General features: G+C 40.1%; 1 protein-coding gene across 5 annotated transcripts in view; it reads left to right on the forward strand.

The window, feature by feature from the left end:
* Positions 1–26,172, forward strand: part of AIG1 (androgen induced 1) — a 241,709-nt gene that overhangs the window by 36,019 nt on the left and 179,518 nt on the right. For all 5 annotated transcript variants that reach the window (XM_007096365.3, XM_007096364.2, XM_042987243.1 and 2 more), the window contains exon 2: positions 21,008–21,163. In XM_007096365.3, the coding sequence (XP_007096427.1) occupies positions 21,008–21,163 (156 nt within the window). The remainder of the gene's footprint in view (positions 1–21,007; positions 21,164–26,172) is intronic.

Genomic DNA, 26,172 nt, shown 5'->3' on the forward strand with positions numbered 1-26,172 from the left:
CGGTTAGGCGTCCGACTTCAGCTCAGGTCATGATCTCACCATTTCTGAGTTCGAGCCCCACATTGGGTTCTGTGCTGACAGCTCAGAGCCTGGAACCTGTTTCAGATTCTGTGTCTCCCTCTCTCTCTGCCCCTCGCCCAGTTGCACTCTGTCTCTCTCAAAAATAAGTAAACAATAACAAAATTAAAAAAAAATACTTTACCTAGATTTGAGATCATACTGTACATAAAATGCTTTCTGTGCCTGTATTTCTTTGTATGTAAAACCAGGATTATTGGAGTCCCCAGCTCATAAAGATTAAATGAGACCAGTTAGTAAGGTACCCAGCACAGCGCCTGGCACTCACTTAGCATTCAGGTCTAATATGAGTTGTTGCTGTTGTGGTTCTGGTTACTTTTGTTATTTTTTTGATACTTGATTATCTATCTTAAGCATCTTCTCAGGTTGTTAAACTGTTATTCAAAGACATGATGTTTCGTGGATTTGTAACATTCCACTATTCCCTCAAGATTTAGGTAATGTCATTTTGATCAATTTAGCAATTTCCAAATTGTTAACAGTATAAACTCACTGAAAGAAACTCTCATCCATAAGTCTTTGTGACGAAGATGCATTTCTAAAAGTATATTAAAGACTTTTGATTCGTATGTCCAAATTATATCTCTGAAAGTTGCTACCCATTCTGAAGTGCCCACTTGTATGACAGCATTTAAGTAAGAATTAAGTAAATGCAGAAGAATGTGGGGAAATGTGCGAGAAGGCTGTAAGTTTTAGAGCCAAAATATTTGCATTTATTTATACCATAGGCGGCAAGACAAATATATTGTGATGTTTATTATTTTTCGTGTTTAAAAGAAGCATTTGTCTGATGAAATAAAAACACTGCACTGAAGTCAAGAGACCTGATTCCTGTGCTGACTGACAGAAGATTATATATAAGCTTGAGGAAGCCACTCTACTTCTTACAGCCACACACTCACAGTTTGTAACATGGTGATAAATATGTATCTTAGAAGACTTTTGCGGCAGTTAAGTAAGATTGTGCATAAAAAGCTACATGCAAGGGTCCTGGCACCTGGCAAGCACCTGGGGTTGACCACAGGTTTATTGACCAAGAGTACATTTTTTTGGTCGAAGAGCAAGATTTCATCTTCCTCAGTGTATTGCATCTGTAAATTTATACAGTAGTCGAGTTCCCATTAGATGTCCTGGCTGCTCCACGAAAGAGCAGAGGGCACAGCTCCATGACCTTTTAGCTGTACTGTCAACATGTTTGATTATCCTGGTCAGGGTTAGCTCGATGTAGTTCCGGTCCTTGACTGAACATACATTTGGCTTCTGCCTTGTTCCCGGCACTGAGCCAAGCGTACGGTGACACAGGAATGAATAAAATGTAACTTTGCCCTGCATAGGTTCACAATCTAGACAGAAAGTGGGGTTACCATTGTTTTCTGGGTGAAATTCTTCTTCTCCTTATATTTAGTGAACATTTTTTGTACCTTTCATTTGAGCCGTGTCCTAATAGGTATTTGGGGTTGAAAGTAAGCAATGATAGGGGCGCTTGGGTGGCTGTATCGGTTAAGTGTCCAACTTCGGCTCAGGTCATATAACAGTTTGTGAGTTTGAGCCCTGCGTTGGGCTCTGTGCTGACACCTCAGAGCGTGGAGTCTGCTTCAGATTCTGTGTCTCCCTCTCTCTGCCTCTCCCTGCTTGTGCTCTGCCTCTCTCTCAAAAATAAATATTTTTAAAAAGACGAAGTAAGTAATGGTAAAACCAGGCTCAGCCTCTGAGATGGTAGGAATGTTGTATGCACATTAACTGGCATGCTTTGGTAGAAAGAGCATGGGCTTTCATTTAAAAGACCTGGGTTCACATTTAGGCTTCAAAACGTTCTTGTGGAATGACTCTGAGCAAGGCTAGCCCCTGTGTTTAGGGCGAGAAAATGAAAAGAAATAAAACTCAATTTTTCATTCATTCATTCGTCAGGTATTTATTGAGTGCTAGGGATTCAGCACTTAGTAGCATATACAGCAAGTCCCTGCCCTCAGATTCCAGTAGGGAAGGGAGAGTGTAAAAAGTGCCCCCCTGAAGAGAGAAGTAAAGGCAGCTTGAGAGTGTCGTCATCAGTGAGGAGGGGTTGCAGTTTTACAGAGTTGCAGGGAAGGCCTCACTACCAGCTGATGTTTGAAGGAAGGAAGTGAGCGGGTGGTTTAAAGGAACAGCAGGTGCAAAGACCCCAATGGGAGACCAGCGGAACTTGGAGCAGAGTGAGCGGGGGGAGAAGTGGCAAGAGTCGGTGAAGGGCTTCATGAGAGGTGTTGTTAAGGACCTTGGCTTCTACCGGACCTGAGACGGGAAACCTTTGAAAGGGCTTGAACAGAGTGACATGATCAGACTTGAAACAGCCTCATTCTCTACATTCTGGCTGCTGTAGAGAATAGAGTGGAGAAGACCAGAAAAGCAGGGTGCTCAGGTGGGAGGCTTTGCCAACAAGCTGAGGTTACTGGTGGTAACTCAGACTGTGAGACAGCAGGAGAAGCGGTGCACGGTGTCGAATTCTGGAGATGATTTTTTTAAGGTAAAGCCAACAGGATTTGCAATGAAGTGCATTCACCAGGCTTGGGGCCTATGTAACTATCGAGTCAGATTCGCCATCGATTCAGACGAGGAGGGCTTTAGAAAAAGCAGGCTTGCCAGGGACATAAAGAGTTCATCTTTGGACTTGTGAAGTTTGAGTTGCCTATTTGGCATTCATTCAAATGTAGATGTCAAATAGATAGTTGGAGTTCAAGGGAGAGGTTCCAGCTAGAAATGTAAGTGTGGGAGTCATTATCAGAGAGACGGTATTCAAAGTGAGGAGACTGATTCAGATTTCTGCAGCTGGAAAAGACAAGAGGTCCAGTGACTGAGCCCTGGGGTCCACCAGAGTTTGGAGGTGGAGAGGTTAAGAAGGAAAAAGCAAAGAGACAAAGGAGTGTCCACTGGAAAAGAAGAAAAGGCCACCTTGCAGAACAACCTATGTGAAAGCACATTCCATGTCATAACCTACCATAGAGGTGATCACTGGGCAGCTGTTAGACACTTTTGGGAAAATGCAGTTATCATGCTTTTTAGTGCAAGATTTGATTGGGGTATTTCTCATGAATAGCCTTTCCCTTGTTCACTGTGGTCATTGCCAAAAACCTATCTTTTATGAAACGATGCCCTGATGTCCTCATGATCTGAAAGATTGAAAGAGTTTCTATCAGGGATGGATTCAAGCCCAAGGGTGTTTGGTCCCCACTGGAGCTGGCTCCATGTGGCCCCGGGCAGCATGCTTCATGAGAATGTGCAGGCAGCAATAGTGGCCTCAGCCCTACGCCTGCTATGTAAAAACACTGGTTCAGAAAAGCACGAAAGGAATTTAGGTGCACAAAGATGAGAGTGTTACTAAAATGGAGGTGTTACATTATTTACAGCATGCTTTCAACATCAAGGGAAGACGTACTGTTGGATTTAAGACATGGGCCACGTTTTCAACATTGAAGACACATTCCAGAAAATCGATTGTCTCCACATGCTTTGTCACCTTGTGTGTGGAGAGAGCTTTTCCAAATGTCAACTATATTCATTCAGTTGACAGAAATGTGTTTGTTTATTTACTTATTTTTGAGAGAGAGAGAGAGAGAGGGAGAGAGAGAGAATGAATGAATGGGGGAGGGGCAGAGAGAGAGGGAGACACAGAATCCGAAGCAGGCTCCAGGCTCTGAGCTGTCGGCACAGAGCCCGATGTGGGGCTCGAACTCACAGACCGTGAGATCATGACTTGAGCTGAAATCAGACATTTAACCGACTGAGCCACCCAGACACCCCAATAGAAATTAGTTTAGTATCAGGAGGACATTATGCTACATGAAATAAGCCAGTCACAGAAAGGTAAACACTACTACTTGATTCACTTCTGTGAGGTATCTAAAATAAACTCATAGCAACAGAGTGGATGAGTGGTTGCCGCGGGCTGGGGAGAGCGAAATGAGGAGTTGCCGATCAATGGGTGTAAAGTTTCATTTGTGCAAGATGAATAAATTCTAGGGACCTGGTGCACAACATTGTGCCTATAGTTAACAATAGTGTATGGTACACTCAAAAAATCTGTTAAGAGGGTACATCTCGGGGTGCCTGGGTAGCTGTCAGTTAAGCGTCCAAATTTGGCTCAGGTCATGATCTCACAGTTTGTGAGTTCGAGCCCCACGTAGGGCTCTGTGCTGACAGCTCAGAGCCTGGAGCCTGCTTCGGATTCTGTGTCTCCTTCTCTCTCTGCCCCTCCCCCACTTGTGCTCTGTCTCTCTCTGTCTCTCAAAAATAATTAAATGTAAAAAAAAATTTAAAGAGGGTTCATCTCATGTTAAGTATTATTACCACGATAAAAATAAAAATGAATTTAAAGAGAAATTTAGTAACAAAATCCCAAAACTTATCGTTTATGGTGCCTTATGATTGATAGCATTAATAAGTAACTGAATTGTAAGATCTTATGAAGAGCTTTTTGTTTTAAAGCTTACTATTTATTGTGTGTGTGAGAGAGAGAATGGGAGAAGGGGCAGAAAGAGAGGGAGAGAGAGAGAATTCCAAGCAGGCTCTGTGCTGTCAGCATGAAGCTCTATGCGGGCCTTGAACTCATGAAACCCGAGATCATGACCTGAACTGAAATCAAGAGTCGGACGCTTAACTGACTGAGCCACCCAGGCGCCCCTAAGATCCTATGAAGAGCTTTACAACAAAGAGGAATTTGAGAGACCTAAAAAACAAAACAAAACATTACCAAAGCCACTCCTATACAGAGCTTCTGGAGAATGTCCCAAAGAAAGAGTACTTTGTGGTTGTCACTTACCAACAAATTTCTAGCATGTCTGGGAACACTATGGCTACTAGAGAGGATCCTAGCTTTTTGCCCAGGTCTGCTCAATTTAAATATCAAATATCGGGGCGCCTGGGTGGCTCAGTCGGTTAAGCATCTGACTTCGGCTCAGGTCATGATCTCACAGCTCGTGAGTTCAAGCCCCGCGTCAGGCTCTGTGCTGACTGCTCAGAGCCTGGAGCCTGTTTCAGATTCTGTGTCTCCCTCTCTCTCTAACCCTCCCCCGTTCATGCTCTGTCTCTCTCTGTCTCAAAAATAAATAAACGTTAAAAAAAATTTAAATATCAAATATCATAAACTTCGCAACACAGATCTCTAAATTAGAGGTTATGAAAGGCTAAGCAATTTGAAAGTATGTAACAATTTTCATAGGCTGCTGCCTTCTTGAGAGATGTCCGTCAAATGGGCAATATTTGGGTGAATGGAGTAAAATCCATCTCCAAGTAGTGGGTAATAAACACTAGTCCAAAAGTGCAGAGGCGGCTGGTCCCGATGGCCGTCAGAACACCCTGTGGAAAGGAGTGGAGCTGAAGCCCTGGAGCTTTCTGTATTTCAAGGGGCAGGGCGAGCTTACAGAACTGTGTAAGCTAAGATGAAGAGAACAGGTATGTGTTTGCAGTGGCTCCTGAACACTTTGGGCTTAGTTATCTAAGTGACGTATCCCTCCTTTATCCATCCTTTGGAATTTGGGGCTTCTGCCTGGCCAAGGAGCCTTGGACAGAGGCATTCATCCGTACCTGCAAACCCTATTCCGTGCACTGATGGACGTGCGTATCGAAATCACAACATAGCCAGGAAAAATAATGCCACTGAAAGAAAGATTTTTCTGATTCTACATTTGGGGAGATTTCACTCCGGGTATTTTGAAGCCACGAAAGGAAAGTTGGGCTTTTGTAATGTTGATGAAATATTCTGTCCCCGGCTCAGCATCAATACTGGATTTTTAAAAAGGTAACTGAGGCAGATGTTACATATGCTCTGTGTAAGCGTCTTCACGGACAGTCTGTAAATTTGACATAATTCATTGAATACCTTTAGGTGATATTTTCAATTCAACTCTCACGTCCAGTGTCAGTTATGCTCGGAAAGATGGATAGATTAGCTCTTAATTGTCCACCAGATTCTCTAGCATTTACCAGTTTGAAACATCAACATTCCACTGCTGCATTCTGATCAAGAGAGCTATTGATTAAAGTGAACATCTTGGGGCGCCTGGGTGGCGCAGTCGGTTAAGCGTCCGACTTCAGCTCAGGTCACGATCTCGCCGTCCGTGAGTTCGAGCCCCGCGTCAGGCTCTGGGCTGATGGCTCGGAGCCTGGAGCCTGTTTCCGATTCTGTGTCTCCCTCTCTCTCTGCCCCTCCCCCATTCATGCTCTGTCTCTCTCTGTCTCAAAAAATAAATAAACATTAAAAAAAAAAATTTTTTAAAAAAATAAAGTGAACATCTTGTGTTATGTTAAGAATGAGGTATATATATTTTTCAGTGTCTGAGCATTTTACAACTTTATATGTGCTTTATTTTGAATGTTTGTGTACCCTCCCCGTTCGTGGGTTGCATCCTGACTCCCAGGGTGATGGATGGTATCAGCAGGTGGGGCTTTGGGGAGGCGATTAAGTCATGAGGCTGGGTGGATGAGAGGAATCGCCCTTGTGAAAGAGGCTGCAGAGAGAGGGGAGGTTACTGTGAAAAGATGGCCATCTGGGAGTGAGATTCTCACCAGCACCTTGATCTTGGACTTCCCACCCTCCAGAACCGTGAGAAATAAATTTTTGTAGTTTCCAAGCCAAGTAGCATATGGTATTTCTATCATAGCAGCCCTAACAGACTAAGACAAAGTTACATAAAGCTTTTCCTCCAAACCTCTTCCTTTCCCTTTTCCCCGCCTCCCTCCTTTTCCTTCCAAACCCCCCTCGTTCCCCCTTCCGTCATTACCTACCGGCAATATTGCCATAAACATGTCACTGTTAGCTATTTGGAGAAATTGTGAAAACCACTTGTTAGGAGCAATTTCACTGTGGTTATCGACTAAGACTTTATCACGGGCAAGCAGGGGAAGGCTGCTCTGTACAAGTGCGAACTCTCATGAGCCATAAGTAAGCATTTGATTTTCTACCGGTAAAACCATGTGGTAATTATTTCAAATAATATTGTTCATGGTTCTGATTTCAACAAAAAAGCCCTTCTCAGAAAAATCTTTATTCAGAACCCCTTAGAAACTTAAAAACAGTTTTTTCCTAAATTTAGTACACCCAGAACAAGACAGTTTTCCATAAGGTTGTTTTTCTTAGCTGTCTTTAAAATTTAGTACAAATTTATACTTTCCAGTGTCTAAGAAACAGCTGATTATTTTCATTTGTTATTCTAGCGAGGAAATTATCACTCGTTTTCAAAATTAACGTACTTCATGATGCAACTATTTTCATTTGTTATTCTAGTGAGGAAATTATCACTCTTTTTCAAAACTAACGTACTTTATGAAGCAACATAAAATATGCATTTTCTGTGTCCTGAGTTCTTAGAGCTCTTTATTTCTTCTTGAATTTATACTTTTTAATTTCATTTGACTTCCTGATATGTGGTATTGAATTAACTTCTCTCAGGAGCAGTTTCTGGATGAATACTCTTTTTAGAAGCAATGTATATTTTTATTCACACCTGTTGGAACTTCTCCAGAGGGCTTTGGATTTTCCTGCTTTTTTCCATCTGTAACAAAAGTGATGAGACTAGCTTTATCCCCTTGTGGGGGTGTAAATCAGATTTGTTTATCAAACTGATACATACTCATCAATTTTTGTATTGTTCTATCCATGTACAGTTTTGGCTATTGATGTTTCCCTCTATTAGCATTTATTTTTTTTTTATGTTTTTCTTTATTTTTAAAGGAGAGAGAGAGACAGAGCATGAATGGGGGAGGAGCAGAGGAGAGAGGGAGACAGAAAGAGGCTGTCAGGCTCTAAGCTGTCAGCGCAGAGCCTGATGCGGGGCTCAAACCCACAAACTGTGAGATCATGGCCTGAGCCAAAGCCGGACGCTCAACCGACTGAGCCACCCAGGCACCCCTATTTATTAGCATTTAAACACACACTTTGTTTCTGAGAACACAAATGTGGCAAGGTCAAAAGAAAATGTGTTACTTTAATGTAATTGAAAGGAAAATGCAATTGCTTCTATTGCAAGATGCAAGACACTCAGTTACTATTCATTGTTTCATAAATGTATTTTATATTGATATACTTCATTGATAGATTTCTGAAATGTCTCTGATATTTCTTAGGATCAATTGTTTCTTTGTATTTTGACTCCAGTTTCTTTTAACTGTTGTTGGGGCGGGGTGCCATAAATTTGCAATAACATAATTGGTGCCTGAAATTCACCCCTCACACAATATATCTTGTCCTCAACTCTTCTGACTTTTGTCTCGTTCATCCTGGAGCTTGGCACCACAGCCACCCTTGGATCTCATTGTCATCAAGAACAGCTGGACCAACCTCTAACTCTGTCCACAAACCACAGTCTCCCATCTTTCATTTTGTTCCCTTGCACCAGACATGCGACCACCCCCACCCAGCGAAGGACTCACCCTCTCTGTCTCTCTCTTGACTTCATGTTTTTCTCTGGCCAGTCTACACCCTGGGATCTGTCTTTCATTACTCATCTCCTGATGCCCTCACTGCCCTAGTGTCTAGCTGGGCTTGCCTTGCAGACCCTCAAACCCATGAGGTCCCATTTGTGTGCCCTGTAACCTGGGCACTGAGCACAATTGCAAACAGGTAACACGGCGGTGCACGACAGTGGCAATAGAGCTCTGCCGGCTCCTTTCTCACAGGAAGGTGCTCCTTCCTCAGCACCTGCTAGCCATCCTTCCACCAGTTCCAGGTCAGGCTCCCTGCCACCCTGTTTGGCTGTCTTCACCACTCTCATTAATTTGGTAATTGGCAAGTGGGTATTAATACTACACCCCACACGTCATGCCAATCTCAAGGGATGCAATATCAAATTAAAGCCAAACCCTACCCTCATTGGCCCACCACAGAGTCAGGCATCTATAAAACAGCGACGCTATTGATGATTTCATTATACTTGAATCAGGTGGTAAAGAAACCAAGATAAGAGGTGACCTGAGCTGTTTCCTGGGAGGTGGGGAGGGAGGTCTAACTCAGCTCTGGATGGCATTTTATTATCATTGTCTTCTCCTTGTGGCTTTACTGCATGTGCATTTCTGGGCTACTATTGTGGATTTTTATTCAGTTCTTTTAGGACTTTAAGTAATAACATACGTTTTCCGTCTTTTCCGGCTTACTTTTATTGTTAGATGTTATGCTTGAGTGATTCACCTATGTTGATACAGGTTAAGTCTAGGTAAATTATTTTCACTGCCCTGTATTATTATTCTTTTAATACCTCTATTTATGTAAGGTTGAGTTTATGCACATTTGGGTTGTTTTCTTTTCTTTCTTTCTTTTCTTTTCTTTTTCTTTTTTTGTCACTACAAACAATTCTGAAATGAACAGGAAGATCATGACAATGATTGGGTTAAATTTCAACATATATATAAAATTTCACTTTGGCCATTCACTTCAGCCTTCTCTGTCTAACACAAGTATCAGAAATTAGTAGCAAAATAGACCACCTTGAATGTTCTACCATATTTGAAATGTTAAGATAATATATTCATTGGTTTGCCTGATTTACTCTCTATAAAAGATGACATAAAACAATTAAATGGCCCCAAGCCAGGAGATAAGACTCACATTGCCAGTCTGAATAATTAAAAGCAAATGTTCTTCCGATTCTCTTGCATTTCATTAGAATAAATGAAACAGTGTTCTCAGTGCTATTAAATATCAATGAAGTCGTGGGGAATTAAATGAGATATGTATTGTTTCTCAGCTCCCGATTCACCCTGTAATACCTGCTCTTCCATAACGGACTAAACTTTTTAAGCATTTCTCCTTCACAGTGAGGATGATGTTAATTAGCGGGTGCTGAAGAGTTATTGCAGGAGGAAGGGGCTTCGCTCACTGGTTCCAGCTGCTGCCCCATTGATCAGCCACATGGGTAGGAGGACGTCTAATATTGCTTCTCCCCAGCCACAGGCAGGGATGTGCAGGCCCTTGGTGACCATGTCCCTGCAGCCCTCCTAAGGAGGGCACCACATGCTCCAGATCTCCTGCCCCCAGTGGTTGCTTAGCTCCTTCTGTGCACCTGCTCATCAGCTCATCTGCACCTGGGAAGGCTGCTTGCTCCGTACCCAGTGACCGTGGCCAGATCTTGCCCCGGCAACCCAGAGAGCTTTTCCACCATCCAGCAGGCTGCAAACACACCTCCCGCAGTGAGGTCTGAAGCCCATCCTTGGAGAAGAGGCTTCTTCTAAGTTCTTCTTTCCTTAGATAGTATCTCTGAGGCACAGCATACCTTTTAGAGTTCTTGTTACATCTTGTAGTTACTCTCCTATGATAGCTCAAATATTCTTTATGTTAAACTTCTGCCAGTTTTTAAGAAATGAATGAATTCAATTCTAAAACCTAACATAAACTTACAGTTCCAGTTTTCACAGAGCCCGATGCAGGGCTGGATTTCATGAACCATGAGATCGTGACCTGAGCCAATATCAAGAATCCAACGTTTAACTGGCTGAGCCACCCAGGCGCCCCAAGAATAGTTCGTCTTATACACATTAGGCTCTGTACCAGTAAACTTCAAAATGATATAGTAAGCCAGTGAATAGGGTAGAACAATGGCCAAGTTGAGCAATACTGGCTGGGGAGTGAGATCTCTCAAAGCCCCTCAGAAACTTTTGTCTGGAAGATCTGTTTCTGAAGGCAGAAATCAGTATCTAGAAACAGGGATCCACCTTCATAACTACGTTAACCATTCAGTTCCCTGCCAAGTAGTTATCTACAACTGCATAGACATTGCCTTTATGTAGACTCAGTGTTAGATCAAAATCAATAGATAAATCAATATTTAAAATAGAAACTTCTAAGGACAGGGGCCATGTCTTTCTTAGGACAGGACCATGTCTTTCTAATTGGTTTAATTAACACGACTTCACCTGTGTGTATATATGTTCTAAAAATAAATCATTCATTTTATTATATACAGATTATGCACAGGTTTTGTATGATTATCTGATTCTGTATCGTCTAATCAATTAAGATCTAATTTGATCTTAATTCAGGTCAAGGTCCTTTCTAATTTAGCTTTCAAACTTATCTAGTCTTTAGTGATTATGCGTGGCACTTAAATCATCTTCTGCCGAAATGAGTTAGTGGGATAAAATACATTTTACAATGCTAGAAAATTTAATGCACTACAGAACAGATTTGTGTTAAGACACACCATTTTTAAATAATTGTTTATTGCTATTATTGTGCTTAAATCTAGATATCACGTGTTTAGCAAGTGTGGATTCCACCAAGTTAGAGGTTAGACACTAAGCACATTCTCATTTGAAGTGAGACGTACATTTGGTAGTCTGCATTTCTACATTAGTAGTTCACTAAGTGCTTTGTATGTAGTAGTTAATCAATAAATATTTGCTAAATAAATCAATGGTGTGTTTAATTCAGGATTCAAAAGGGATTCATGCTAATATTAATAGCTTAAAAAATCTGTAAGCCTACAGAAGTTTTGCGTAGTACATGGGATCAGTGAAGCGCAATGAGAACCCCGAGGGGAATTTTCTGTCATTATTTGCAGATTAGAATAGAGTCTCTGGAAAGGTCCCTGCTGTACTTTTAACGGGTTGTCGCTGGAACATGGTATGATTGTACCCATTACTTTGTGAAGCATATCCAAATGCCTTCTTCAGATGACTGTTCTCCCTGCTTCTTACATATTGAAAGCAATTATGTGATATTGTAATGCATTTTGTTGACAAGCTTTCCTTTCCGAAGCTGCTTATCTGAGTGCATTATTTCTGACTGAAAAACTTATTTTTCTTTCTTTGTGTCTGAATGGATTGCTTGCCAGTGGTGACTTATGGCCTAGTTCATCGATTTTCAGTAATGAGATAGAGCAGTATGAGGTAAATGTCTGTGTACATGGGCATGGGTTCTAAATCACATTCAGAAAACCACAGGCGTGATGATGCAGTGAGTCCAACTCCTCAAAAATGTTTGTGGTGAAGATTTCTTGAAAAACCTTGGGCTTACAGCACATCACTTAAATGGCAGATCTAGACAAATAGACTTACAGTCACCAGAGTGAGAAAGCCATGCTGGTTTGTTCAGGGCAGTAGAGGAAAACTCACCAGCCAGTGCATCTGGTGGGCAGTCTCAGTGGATGAGGGAGGCAGAGAGAGCCTGTGGGAGTTTTAAATGCACTGATTTCTCCACAGTGGAGCATCCAAACATGTAACTGAGTGCAGCCTCCGTGTAGCTGATGGACTCCCAGGGCTATAGAATTGCTACAGATATTCACATGTCTGAGGCAAGGAAAGCACTGGAAACAAATGCAAAGGAGATCCTTGCAGAATTCACTCATCTGATTTCATAGTGAGTCACAGTCTCATGGTGCTGAAATATGCTTGGCGATCCCTCTTGATCTTAATAACAAGAAGATGGAATTATAAACCATTAAAAACTAAGATATTGGGACACCTGGGTGGTTCAGTTGGTTGAGTGTCTGACTCTTGATTTTGGCTCAGGTCGTGATTTCGTGGTCATGGGATGGAGCCCCCAGCACCAGGCTCCATGCTGGGCATGAAGCCTGCTTGAGATCTCTCTCTCTCTCTCTCTCTCTCTCTCTCTCTCTCTCTCTCTCCCCCCCACTCTCCCTGCCCCTGTCCCACGCACACCCCCCCCCTCAAAAAAAATTAAAAGTAAGATATTTGTGGAATAGAGAGGGAATCCCTTGAATGTTGTGTTTAAACATGTAGCACTGTAATTTTATGGCCCTTATATCCTTTCCACATATCTCACATCTCCAGACAAATTCACTCTTCATTGAACACAGATATTTACAGGAATTCTTTCTTCTTTTATCTAAATCTCCCGTTGATTAGTGCTCTCATCCTCATACATGGGACTCCTCCAGACCCTCCCTTATGACACCTCTAAATCTTCCTGCCTTCTTTCCATCTGTTCTTTCTAGTTTTCTTTCATTCCATGATCCACATCACTCCAGTGTCCATTGCTACCCCTCCGAGTTCTGTTGTCTTATTTCTTCTGTAGACCAAGTCTAAATTAACCCTAACGTAAGTGGAATCTTCAAACATTATTGTATTCTTTATGTTAACCTTATGAGAATATAGTACAATCAAAACGTGGTACGCGACACATGCATGTCATTAGAAATCTTACTCCCAATGATCAAGACAGTCGTTCTGTGGTCTTTTAAAATTCATATAAACAAAGATTTGCATTTCTTACTTAAAATGCTGCTTTTCCTACTTGGGTGCGTTCTTTGTTTTTGCCTGAGGTTGGCCTGTAAAAATTAGCAACTCATAGTAATGACATAACTTGATATACAGACTAAAGCTTTGGTATAATTACATATAATTGAGGACCTTGAAGATGATCTAATGAAATGAAATAAAACGTATTCTAGATAAACCATATCTACTATGTTTGGGAATAAATGGCAGAAGTATAACAAGTTTGCCCTATGCTAGAAACAGAATTGTAATGGTTTAGTGCATTCCAGAAAAAAAAAAGAAAATAATATTAAGTTCATTTAATGAATACCACTCATGGGTAAGAAAAGATAAGAATAGGGGCATCTGGGTGGCTCAGGCGGTTGAGTGGCCGACTTCGGCTCAAGTCATGATCTCACGGTCCGTGAGTTCAAGCCCCACGTCGGGCTCTGTGCTGACCACTCAGAGCCTGGAACCTGTTTCAGATTCTGTGTCTCCCTCTTTCTCTGACTCTCCCCTGTTCATGCTCTGTCTCTCTCTGTCTCAAAAATAAATAAATGTTAAAAAAAATTAAAAAAAAAAAGAAGATAAGAATATGAATGGAATTGGGGTACATTTCCATACTTGTGGAAGTGAATCCTGAACCTAAAATGACTCAGTAAATAATCTATTATTTCCTGACAGGGAGAGTTGAGGGGGTGGAGAGAAGATGTAGAAGGAATTATTCAACAGTAGAGAACATTCTAGAGGAACAAATACTAGAGTGAGTTCAAAATATCCTGGGCTTTTTTTTTTTTTTCATTCTGATAAATCTCTATTTATATTTCTTGGAGAGATGTGGTACATTTGACCACTTCATTTCTACACGTGACACAAAATAATAAGAGCAGCCAGCCTGCTAAGAACTCAAAGCCAGATGGTGTATATGTGTGTCATGCTGAGTTGATGGTTTGGAAATGCCAGCCCTGCAGAATGGCTGGAGCCAAATAACGCTTCAAGGTAATCGTAATCCTACTTAAAATTCACTTGTGCATCTCCATACAACTTTCACATTAAGTTTATTTAATGAATTTTAAGTTGCAACGGACAACGTGATACGTACAGGCAATAGAGCAAAATGTGTCTGATGTGATTTGTTGGCTGTCAGCTCCAATCAAATTCTAATAAAGTAGCAGAAATCTGAAGTGTTAGTTTAACAGTATTGTCTGACTGCTTCTTAAATGAGCAAATAACCAAAAGTCAGGCCATGCTTCTCCCTAGGGAGCGGTGAGCTGTTCTATAATCTTTAGGGATTATCTTTTAAAAATTAGTCAGTGTGTGTTGAAAACAAAACAAAACTGACAAAACCCAACAATTTCCTGTCTGTCTCCTGATGTATGGAAATGAGGAGAAAAGCATTTTGTGGTACCTCTTTTCCCTGACCTCCGCAGGCTCACTTGGGAGAAGTCTTCCATAGCAACCCAGGTGAGGCAGGGGGCATAGTGTGATCGCAAGCCGGGGAGAGCCCCTGGCAAGGTCTACAGACAGTGACAGGCTAGCAACCAGGCAGCAGTGAGGCGACTGCTGTGTTAGATGATCCCACTGGAGAAGAAGATGAATTGACTGTAGGAGGATGTAAGACTTCATAACACCACTAACTTATGAGTTTGACAAACTGTTGTTTTATTTTTACATTTATATTTGCAGAATTGCTGTTGTTTTTCTCCTGTAGAACATGAGCTTCTGTTTCTTCCCTCCTTTTTTTTTTTTTTTTGCTTTTTTAAGGTTTCCCCTCACCTTTTCTTTTATATCTTCATAAAAGCATCTGTTTCCCAAGAATCATGAGTTATTTGTTATTAAAATATTATTGAACATTAATTGAGTAACTTAGCCCCATAGTAAATCAATTTTTGCTTTTTAAGATGTTATACTTTTTAAATGAATTGACCCTTTTGTCATTATGAAATGTTTCTCTTTATTTTTGGTAGCATTCTTTATCTTGAAAGCTACTTTTTTTTTAAGTGTATTTATTTATTTCGAGAGAGACATAGAGAGGGAGCGTGCATGTGAGCAGGGGAGTGGCAGAGAGAGGTAGAGAGAGAATTCCAAGCAGGCTCCATGCTGTCAGCGTGGAACCTGACTCGGGGCTCGTTGCTACAAACTGTGAGTTCATGACCTGAGCCAAAATCAAGAGTCTGACGCATAACCAACTGAACCACCCAGGTGCCCTAAAACCTACTTTTTGTATTGATATAGCTATTCCAGCTTTCTTACAATTAGAGTTTGCATCCATTTTCCTTTAACAAATCTATACATACTTATAGTGCCTTTTCTTTGTGTTTTAAATATAGTCTGTCAATCTCTGGTATTAATTGGGAGAGTTTAAACCATTTGTATTTAATGTAATTATAGGTATTATTGGGTTAAAGTCTGAGATCTTACTGTTTTTTTTTGTCTGATCTATTCTTTGTTTCTTTTTCCTAATTTTTTACTTCTTTTGGATTACCCTAATGTACTGTTAATGTTCCATTTTATTTCTAATATGTGCTTTTTAGCTGTAATGGACAGAATTTCTAAGTTGGCCCCCAAAGATGCCCCACTCTAACCCTGAGAACCTGTGAATAAATGACATAGAACTTCTCTGATTATGATGTATGGCACAGTTGACCTTAAGAAAAGGACATTACTCATGTGGACTTAATCTTACCACATGAGCCCTTAAAGGCGAAAAGCTTTTTCAGATGGACGACAGAAGAGAGAAAAAGAAGGGAAAGTCAGGGAGATCTGAAGCACAAGAAGAATCTGATATTCTGTTCCTGGACTTGAAGATTGGTGGGCAGGGGGGTGGGGGCGCGGGGTGAGAGCAGGTGCAAGGGTTGGAGAGCAGATCCAAGGAGCTGAGAGTGCCTGGCCATCAGTTAACAAGGAAGCATGAACCTCAGTCTTACAGTCAAAAGGGACTGGATTGTACCAACAACCAGAATGATCTTGAAGCTCCTTTCCTTGAGCCTCCAGATAAGAATGCTCCTTAGCCAGAACCTTGATTTTGATGGCATAGGGCCAGACTAACCCACTCGGACTTCTGACCTACAGAATGTGAACAAGTAAACTGATGTTGTTTTAAGCTGCTAAATTTGTGGTAATTTGTTACGTAGCACAGACAACTAATGCATTAGCTGAAGGTCTCCGTTTCACTGTCTTAGTGGTTCCTCTAGGGTTTACGGTAGGCATCTTTAACTTATCACTGTCTGCCACCAGATAATATGCCACTTCATATATAACTAAAAACGTAACAACCTACGCCTTCCATTTCTTCTTTCCCTTGTGCTATGTCATAATTGTATTTCTAAATATGTTTAAATCCTCACAGTTTGTTCTCATATTTCTGCTTTAACTAGTTATTTATTTTTAAAAGATTAAATAAAACAAAAAATAAATCTTTTGTATTTATCCACATATTTATAATTTTTAGCAGTTGTCATTGATTGCTTCATATAGATTTGAAGTTATATCTGGTATCACGTTTCCCATTTTGTTCACATTTCTTGTAGTGAAAGGCTATTGACGATAACTTCTCTCAGTTTCTGTTTGTCTGAAAAAGTCTTTCACCTTTGAGAGTTTTTCCTCCTTGTAGGACTTTAAGGTCCCTGTTTTCTGGCTTGTGTTGTTTTACATGAGAAACCTGTGAAATTTCTTATCTTTATTTTTCTGTATGTGATGTCTTTTCCACAGATTTTTCAGCATTTGATTACACTGTACCTTGATGTGGTTTTCTTTGTTTATACTCCATTTGTTTCATTTCTTGGATCTGCACGTTTATAGTTTTCATGAAAACTTCATGAAGTTTTGAAGAACTTCAGCCATTGTTTCTTCTAATGCTTTTTCTTTTCTTTTCTAATATTTCTTCTACATGCCTCTCTTTCCTGCTTCTTTGCAGCTCCAATACACTTATGTTAGACTGCTTAATATTTTCTCACAATTCACTGATATTCTGTTGATTTTTAAAATCTTTTTCTTTCTCAGATTCATTTTGAATGGTTTATATTGCTATGTACTCAATTTTTAAATTTTTCTTCTGCAGTGTCGAGTTTGCTATTATTTCCACCTAGTGACTTTTAAGTTTCAGGCAATGTCTTTAATTTTTAGATGTTCGGTTTGGTTCTTTTTTAATGTCTTTTTTTTTTTTTTTGGCTCATTATTTCATTTAACTTCTTGAACTTATGTTCTTGTCTGCTAGTTCCAATATTTATGTCATTTCTATACCTGTTTTTTTTATGTTTATTTATTTTGAGAGAGAAAGCTTGAGCAGGGGAGGGGGAGAGAGAGAAAGGGAGAGAAAGAATCCCAAGCAGGCTACTCACTGTCAGTGCAGAACCTACTGCGGGGTTTGAACTCACAAACCATGAGATCATGAGCTGAGCTGAAATCAAGAGTCAGATGCTTAACCAACTGAGCCACCAAGGCATCCCATATATCTGTTTTTATCTAATTAGTTTCCTCTTGATTAAGGATTTTTTTACTTCTTGGAAAGTCCAGTGACTTTTGATTGGATGTTGATAGTGTAATGTTGGATATTGCTGAATGTCTAGATTTTGCTATATTCCTTTAAAAATTGTAGAATTTTGTTTTTGCAGGTATTTAAGATACTGTATATTGGCTTGCTTTCTTCTGTGATGATTGTTTTTAAGTACTAGTGGGTGGATATAAAGTAGCCTTTATTCCAAGGCTATTTTAACATCACTAATTAGGTAATAAACTTCTTAGGTCTCTACTGAATTCTTGTTGTAGTCAATAAGGCCTCTCTGGTCAGAACTTGAATACCTCTCCATTCTGAGTGTTCTCTAAAAATTGTTTAACCTACAGCTTGTGGCAGGTAAAATGAGAAAATGACTCTCAGTGATATTCAACGTTGTATAATCTCCTTCCTTGGGTTTTTGGAAGATTCTGTGAATACAATCAATCCTGCAGTTACATTACTTTATGTGGCAAAAGGACAATTATTCAAAGTGGGCCTGACCTCATCAGGTGAGCCATTTTTTAAAAATGAGAGTTTTCTTTGGCTGATTGCAGAGGAAAAAGTTCAATATATGAAAAAGCTGATTTATATATATAGTCCAAATGTCTAGCTGTTTATGGTGGGAAGGCAGCACTGGTAGTAGTTACTTGATCATGGAATTTTAAAATTCACTTAACTCACTTAATTTGGAGATTTTAGTAAATCCTGCTATTACAAGCCAATTTTTAAAAAGAAAGGAAACTGAGTTAGAAGGAAAACAACGGAAAGAGATTCACCAGCTACAGCCCAAAAATATGAAAACCACTCTTTTATACCTTTTATTTTTAAGTTCTTTGGAAATATTTCATAATAGTGAAGTACACAGAGAATAATACAATAAACTTCTATATACCCAAATAATCAACTTAAGATATAAAATATTACTGATACAGTTGAGGTCCTTCCCCAGTCTTATCCTCCTTGGAGAGGTAGCTGAATTCCATGCTATTAATTCCATGCATTTCTTCATATTTTACTTCATATACATGCATCCTTAAAATTATCTTTGCACTTTTTTGAAATTTATTTTGATGCTGTCAAAATGTAGCATTTTTTTGGTTTCCTTTTTTTTGTTTAATGTTTTGTTGTGAGAATGAAAAATTGATATGTACTTAGAACTCCACTATATGGATATAGCACAGTTTGTTTATCCAGTCAAATTGAAACATTAAATCCAAATTTTTGAAGCAATGAATGCATAAATTAACCTTCACATGCATATGACTAGAACACACGTATGGCAGCTTCTTTAGCCAATACCCTCGATAATGAAGTCATTGGATAATAGAGAATGTACATCTTTAAATCACTAGACATTGACAAGTATTCTTCAAAGGGGTTGTTCCAGTTTGCATTCCTACCATAGGGTTTCTGGTTGTTCTACATCCTTATAAACAGTAGTATTGTCAGAATTAAATTGTGAAAATTATATGGTTGAAAAATGCTATCTCATTGTGGTCTACATTTGTGTTTCCTTAGTAATTGATCATGTAGGGCCCCTTTTAATATGTCCACAGGCCAAATTGGCATGGAGATTATTATTCCCCAGCCTGGCCACTCCAATTTCTCAAAACCCCTTAGGGTCGACATAAAGATCAAACATCTACAGCGATAAGATATGTTATGGAAAGTTTTCCTAAGTGTGAAATTATTCCCTGAGTCATTAAAATTATTTCTGGTCATCACAACATGATTCTTGCCAACATGCTCAGTTATGGCCATCTCAGCTTCTCCTCCTCTGCTTTTTCTTGTTGTAGAAAGCATAACAATAAACCTTAAGTCATTGAAGCTGAAAGGCAGGCTAAGTTATGAGAAGGAATAGAACTTTAGCTAACATTGGCAAATAATGGCAGGATTTGGTCAACTTGGAAGAACATGGTAATTGTATTATACGTAAAAATACTGCAGGGTTTTTGTTTATTTGACTAAGGTCAGCAATGGAATCTCCATTATTTGGAGTTTTCAAAGTGGCTTAGATAAGAATTTGAACAGAGTGATTTGACAATCCAAGTATGTCAGCGCTATGCTAAATGGAAGCTGGTAATTTTGAGGGTCCTTCTTCCCTTTGTTTTGTGCCTCAATGAGGAACTCATCCACAGAGTTTTCACAGATCCTTTCCACTGCCAAGATGGAAATTTACCAAAAATTTTTTGCTGTTTTCTAAAGAGGTAGTGAATAAAATTGTATCTTTTGCAAATCTGTCATCAGTGAATTATTTCTGGTAGAGGACACCAGAAAACTTACCCTGAATCTACTCTTGGTGCTAAATGGGTTTGATTTTTGAGCCCAGGGAATATATTTTCTGCCCTTTCCATAATTTGAACGATCATTTGCCAAGCTATATTACAGTATGCTTCCTGCCTCCACCCACAGCTCTGGATCATCGATACTTTTGCTCCCACATTAGGAATTTCACAGATTATTGAATTGTAGTATTTCAATGTCCTCCCCTGAGATAGTCCAAGTTACACGTAGCTGATGTAAGTAATTTAATTTGTCATTTATTTGGGAATGTACAACTGAAAACTTTTTGGGGGAATATGGTATGGGTATCTATGTTTGTATTACTTTGGAAAGATTTTATTTTAGAAGAACAGAAAATCTGAGAAGGAGGTCCTGTCGTTCAGGTTTGACAACAGAAAATCATTCTGTACCAGTTTTGATTACTGCATTCAGTTGATTTCTCTGTGACTCAAGGACTAGAAGCTTTCTACCACTTCCTTTGGTGGAGAACTTTCCAAATCTAGGAGATTAGAACATTGGAAGTTTTCTTTACATTCAGACAAAAGTGTCTCATTTATTACTCAGGCTACCTTGATTCTTTTCTTTGCACTTCTTAGATGTTTGTTAAACCCTACTAGTCAATGTAATGACCCCACAGATGTGATATTTTAAAATAATAGACATGTCGTTATGATGTTTGATATTTGACACTGCTTCGTATTGGGCCTCTTTAGACATGTACGTGCATGCAGAGTTTGCATTTGTCCCAAGGTGAGCAAAAACGGAAGCAGTGTTTTTAGGATGAATTTTCTCACCTATGATAGCAAGTTGCAAATATCTTATTCTTTTTTTATTTGTAGGGCCAGCTCTGTAAATATGCTTCTGATCATCTCTTATCCTGTGTCATGTTGCAAAGTTGTAGCTTGTTTGCTGTCCTACAGCTGGGGTCTCTTTAGATCTTATGGACTAACACCAGCTGTTGTCTCCCTCCAGGTTATCCAGGCTGTCTTTTTTGGTATTTGCGTGCTGACTGATCTTTCCAGTCTTCTGACTAGAGGAAGTGGGAACCAAGAACAAGAAAGGCAGCTCAAGAAGCTTATCTCGCTCCGGGACTGGATGTTAGCCGTACTGGCCTTTCCTGTCGGGGTTGTGAGTATGATGTACAATGCATTTAACCATAAAAGAAACTTAAAGGGTCTTATTTCAGACTTCTAAGAGAAAAAAAAGGGCTCCCTTCTAAGAGAAAAAAAAAGGGCTCTAGCAGGTGTCTGTATTAGTCTGCTTAGGGCTGCCATTACAAAGCACCACAGACTGGCGGGGGGGCGGGGGGAGAGGGCGGCGCTTAACCAACAGAATTTATTTTCTCACAATTCTAAAGACTAGAAGTCTGAAATCAAGGTGTTCACAGTGTTGACTTTTTTTTTTTTCCTGAGACCTCTCTCCTTGGCTCGTACATGGCCTCCTCTCCCTGTGTCCTCACCTGTGTATCCATGTCCTAATCTCCTCTTCCTATAAGGACATCAGCCAGACCAGAGTAGAGCCCATCAATGACCTCATTTGGTCTTAATTGCCTCTCTAAAGGCCATTCCTCCAAATATAGTCACTTCTGAGGTACTAGGGGTTAGGACTTGAACATATAAATTCTAGGGAGACGCAGTTCAACCCATAACAGCTTCTCTAGCAGCCCAAATTTGAAATGTATGGTCCTTGGGTCTATGACCATTCTAGTGTTTTTGAACTTGAGAGAGGAAGTCAACATTAGCTCATACTGCTTCGTTCACCCAACTGTGCCATTAGCTAATATCATTTAAGTACATGCTGCTTGATGTTTGGGTCTGTTCTGGCTTCATTGATTTTCATTATTTTCAGTTAGGTGCCCTCCACTGCTTGACTTCCTTCACAGGTCTGTTAATTGTCCATTGTCTATACATAAACCATGTTTCTTTAAAAGGCCAGGGCCCCATGAGATTCTATAGATTGTAACCTGTGGAGAGTCATGAAAAGAGGGAGAAAACTCTTACAGATCGCAAATTGTGAAAATAAGGAAGAGTGTGTTACCTAATTCAAATTCAGACCTTTCATTTGACAACAACACAAGGAGATTATTATAATCTGGTCACACTCCTCTGCTCGTTCCCTCATCTTTTTCCTTTGAAAACCTAAATGGGTGCTCAGATTGAAACCATCTCACAAATCTCTCAAATTCTGTTACTTAACCCGACAGAATTAGATGCCTTACCTATTGTTTAGTATTTCCTTCTTTGGACTTGACATAGAAAATTCAAATGCTTTCTATCAGAATAGTCATCTAAGAGAAAATTTCCATTGGCACAAAGTATAAAGATTTGTACTCGGTGCATGAAAGAATTATCTGGAATATCCAAGTCTGTGAATTTTTTTGTTTCTTTTTACTGGATTGTTCCCTTGGAATTTCTCTAGGTATGTCATTACCTCTGGAAGTCTTCCTTGGCTAAGAGGAACACAGTAACACAATACAAAAGTAAATAGGAATACAGTATTAACATTTTCTCTTAGCTCTGCCTCTCTCCCTCCGTTGTGTGGTGCCCAACTGTGTTTCTGGGGCTTAAATTGTGCCTCTTGCCACTCTCATCAAAGGCACATTGCATATGCCCTTTAGACATTTTTGACATTACTTTGGCCAGAAACTTTTTTCACCTGCTTAGGACTTGAGATGTTTCTCAGCTTTCAGTGTCCTTCCTGAAGTTAGTCGCATATGCTTCATGGTTTGTGACAAGAATGGGAGACTTTGTGCTTGCTTATTTGTTTGGTTACATTTGCTGTGTTCCTCTGTTTTCACTAACTTTGTGGTTTTCTCTGTGTTTTGAAAAAGGGAAGAGAAGTAATAATACCTTAAATTTCATACCTCCTTTTAAACTGAAAAGTCATATCACATTCCGTTGCATTTGTATACACCTTCCCAGGTGGGAAGCTTCACAGAAGAATAATGAATCAGGTGAACAGCTTCACTTATTTTTTTAACTCTTATTTTTTGCTGATATTTTATAGTCCATTTTTTACATTTTTTATAATCTTCCCTGTTAATATATGAGTCACTTTCCTTTTTAGAGCCACTAGCCTTTTCTCTTAACTGAACTTTTGAAGTCCCTCTGTTATATTTCCCTCTGTCTCTCCCTCCCTTTCTCTCTCTCTCTGTGTCTCTCTGGTATTAGGAAGAGTTTTGAGAAATGTTCTCCAGAAATCTCCAGATGTTTCCCACTGTTTCTTACTCTATCATTTGAGTTTTTGCATCCAGTTTCCTGGTTTCTCAAACTAATACACAGAAATGCATCCTGAGGAAAAAAAACAAACCAAAAAACACAAAAAGACAAACCAAACCCTGGTAACTAGCTGTTTCCCAGACTCCACTAATTTTGTAGCAAAGTCATATTTACAAAGGACATGAATTTGTCTCTTTATTTGCATTTTAATGCAAACTGGTTTTTTTTCATTAAAACAAAATTTTATGGTTTTTCACCTTTCTTTCCCCAACTTTGTTTCCCAGCTTTCCTTTCCAGTGTGCCCTTACCTTTGCTGTGGCTTCACAGGTTTTCCCTTGCCCCTTCTGTGTCTCTCCCATACCCCGTTTGCTCAGTAGGGTCTGGAATTTCAGTGTGGTTTTATCACTGAACTTTTCTCCCTTGTTAAAATGTGAACCCTCCCTGGAGCAGCGCCACTAGGAATCACTTGAAAAGGTGTCATTTTTACTCTTTCTGTGGCTTCTGGCCTGGGAGGGAGGTTCCCAGCCCAGTGGGTTCATTTCATTGGAAGGATGGGAACAGCACTAATGCCTGGAACCTGATTGACATACATGTCCTTATACCCGTAGGCATCTATAGTGTGAGAATGCTTATCATGTGTGAAAACGATTAATGATAACATTTGTAATTAAACACCTTTTGCCATATTGACTGACACAGAATCCTAAAGGGCAAAGCACCCAAGCACTCACCTGTGCCTGGAGAGCCTTGGGCATGGCTCGAGCTTCTAGGCAGCAAGGTGCTCAGCCTCAGCTTAGAATCTGCATGTGGTCCCCCGAGGCCTCCAGGCTCTGGCTGCCAGGTGATTGCCAGCCTCACAGAATTCCACTCCCTCGTGGCTCCTTCGGACCCCCACCTTTTGTTTGTCAGCCAGAAGTTTGCAGAGAAAGTAAAGTTATTTTTGCTTCCCGGTGCAGGGCAGAAAGGCAAGGGGCATGATAAGGAGGCAGAGTGGCACCCTCTACTCCGATTTTCCTTAAGAGACCTCTTAGCCCCAAGCTTTTCCTGTTGCTCCCATTATCTCTCTTTCCTTCTCTCTCTCTCTCACCTCAACTGCAACTGTGGCAGCAAGAAAGACATGGGTAGGTTATCTAGGATTCGTATTGTCTCCACTAATGCTTCCTCCAATAACGAGGTTAATTGAGAGCTGACAGTAATTGCTTGATGTGGGCATGAAGCAATAAATACGATTTTTGTGACCCATGGACCTAATGCATCTACTTCATGGACTCTTTCTCTCGGATATATAAAAATAATGAAGCATTCCAATCAAAGATAGTTGGCGTAAAGTTTTGTTTGAGCATAACCTTGAAGAAATGAGGCAGTTGCTTGAGTGAGCCTAGCCTGTATCATCCTGATTTGTGCAGATTCCCATAAATGCAAAGCTGGCCTTGATTAGTAACGCTAATGGCCGGAAACCACCACCACTCCCAAAGCCTTGCAACTCATTTTGCAGGGATAACCCATGGGAGGCTCTTCTTACCATGTGCAGTTTATTTCTGAACCCTGTCACCCTTTTAAAGAAGCATTACAAATAACTCTATGACATTATGTGGTCTGGAAGCACTGAAGTTTATTAGGAGCAATCAAACCAAGAATGTCTTTTGTCTCCTGTGAGTTTGTTGACTTTCGTGCTGGCAGATACTCTTCTAGTTAAGAGGATAGGCTAAGGCTTTCAACCAACCAACCACAAACAAACAAACATACAAACAAGCAAACAAAAAGATAAAGAGGAAGAGGAGCAAGAAAATGAGTATGATGGGTATGAAATGGTTTCTCTCAAAAATTCTAAGTGTGTCTCCAACTGCTATCCAAAGCAGCCCATTTAATGGCAAAGAACCATCATACATTTCCCATTCATTCAGGTGCGTGCATCCCATTTATTTGCAGCTTCTTAGCTTCTATGGGGCATGGAATCAAATCTCACCACCTCCCCAGTACCTCTTTGTCCCTTCTGTCACTTGACAGAAGGTAGGCTGTCACTAAACTGACCTTGACTGATTGATGGTAAAGATGAGGATGTCCCTGTCTGTATAGAGGGGGCGTGGGTCCAAGCAGGACCTAGAAATTTGGGTTGTTCTAACCAGGGATGGGCATCCAGGGTATCCCCAAGCAAACCAGCATGTGCCAAGATACGCTCTTCTAGAATTTGGGCTTTTTACCTGAGTTTAGCCTCAGTTACTTGTTCAGTAACCATTTCTGGTGTTATAAGTATATTCTTGTAAAGACTTGGTGAAGATTTTATATGTACCAACCTAGTCTAGACTCCTTTAAAACTTGTTTTTGCTTGTGATGGGGACTGTGTGGTACCTGCTCCCTTAGGAAATATGGAAAACATAATTTGAAATCTCAAATGCAAACGTAAAGAAAAAGTATCTAGCAGTTATTTTCAAAAAGTGAGTCTTTATTTATTGACATACTAGCTAACTCTGAGCCATTCTTCAGAAAAATTTTGTGAAGCATACAAATTTAGATCATCATATCCCTACAATTTAAAAAAACAGGGGCGCCTGGGTGGCTCAGTCGATTGAGCATCCGACTTCGGCTCAGGTCATGACCTCACGGTCCGTGAGTTCGAGCCCCGCATCGGGCTCTGTGCTGACAGCTCAGAGCCTGGAGCCTGCTTCGGATTCTGTGTCTCCCTCTCTCTCTGCCCCTTCCCTGCTCATGCTCTGTCTCTCTCTGTCTCAGAAATAAAATAAAACATTAAAAAAAAAATTAAAAAACAAAACAAAACATTATTTGCCTTTCTGATTTTCAAGTAAGAGATTGGCTTACATGGAAAGCAAACAATTAATATTAATTACTAATATTAATATCTGTTAATGTAACATATAAAGGAAGGGAATTTGATTCTATTTGAGACTGTATGAAGCCAAT

This window comes from Panthera tigris, chromosome B2 (assembly GCF_018350195.1).
Source record: "Panthera tigris isolate Pti1 chromosome B2, P.tigris_Pti1_mat1.1, whole genome shotgun sequence".
Taxonomy (NCBI): Eukaryota; Metazoa; Chordata; class Mammalia; order Carnivora; family Felidae; genus Panthera; species Panthera tigris.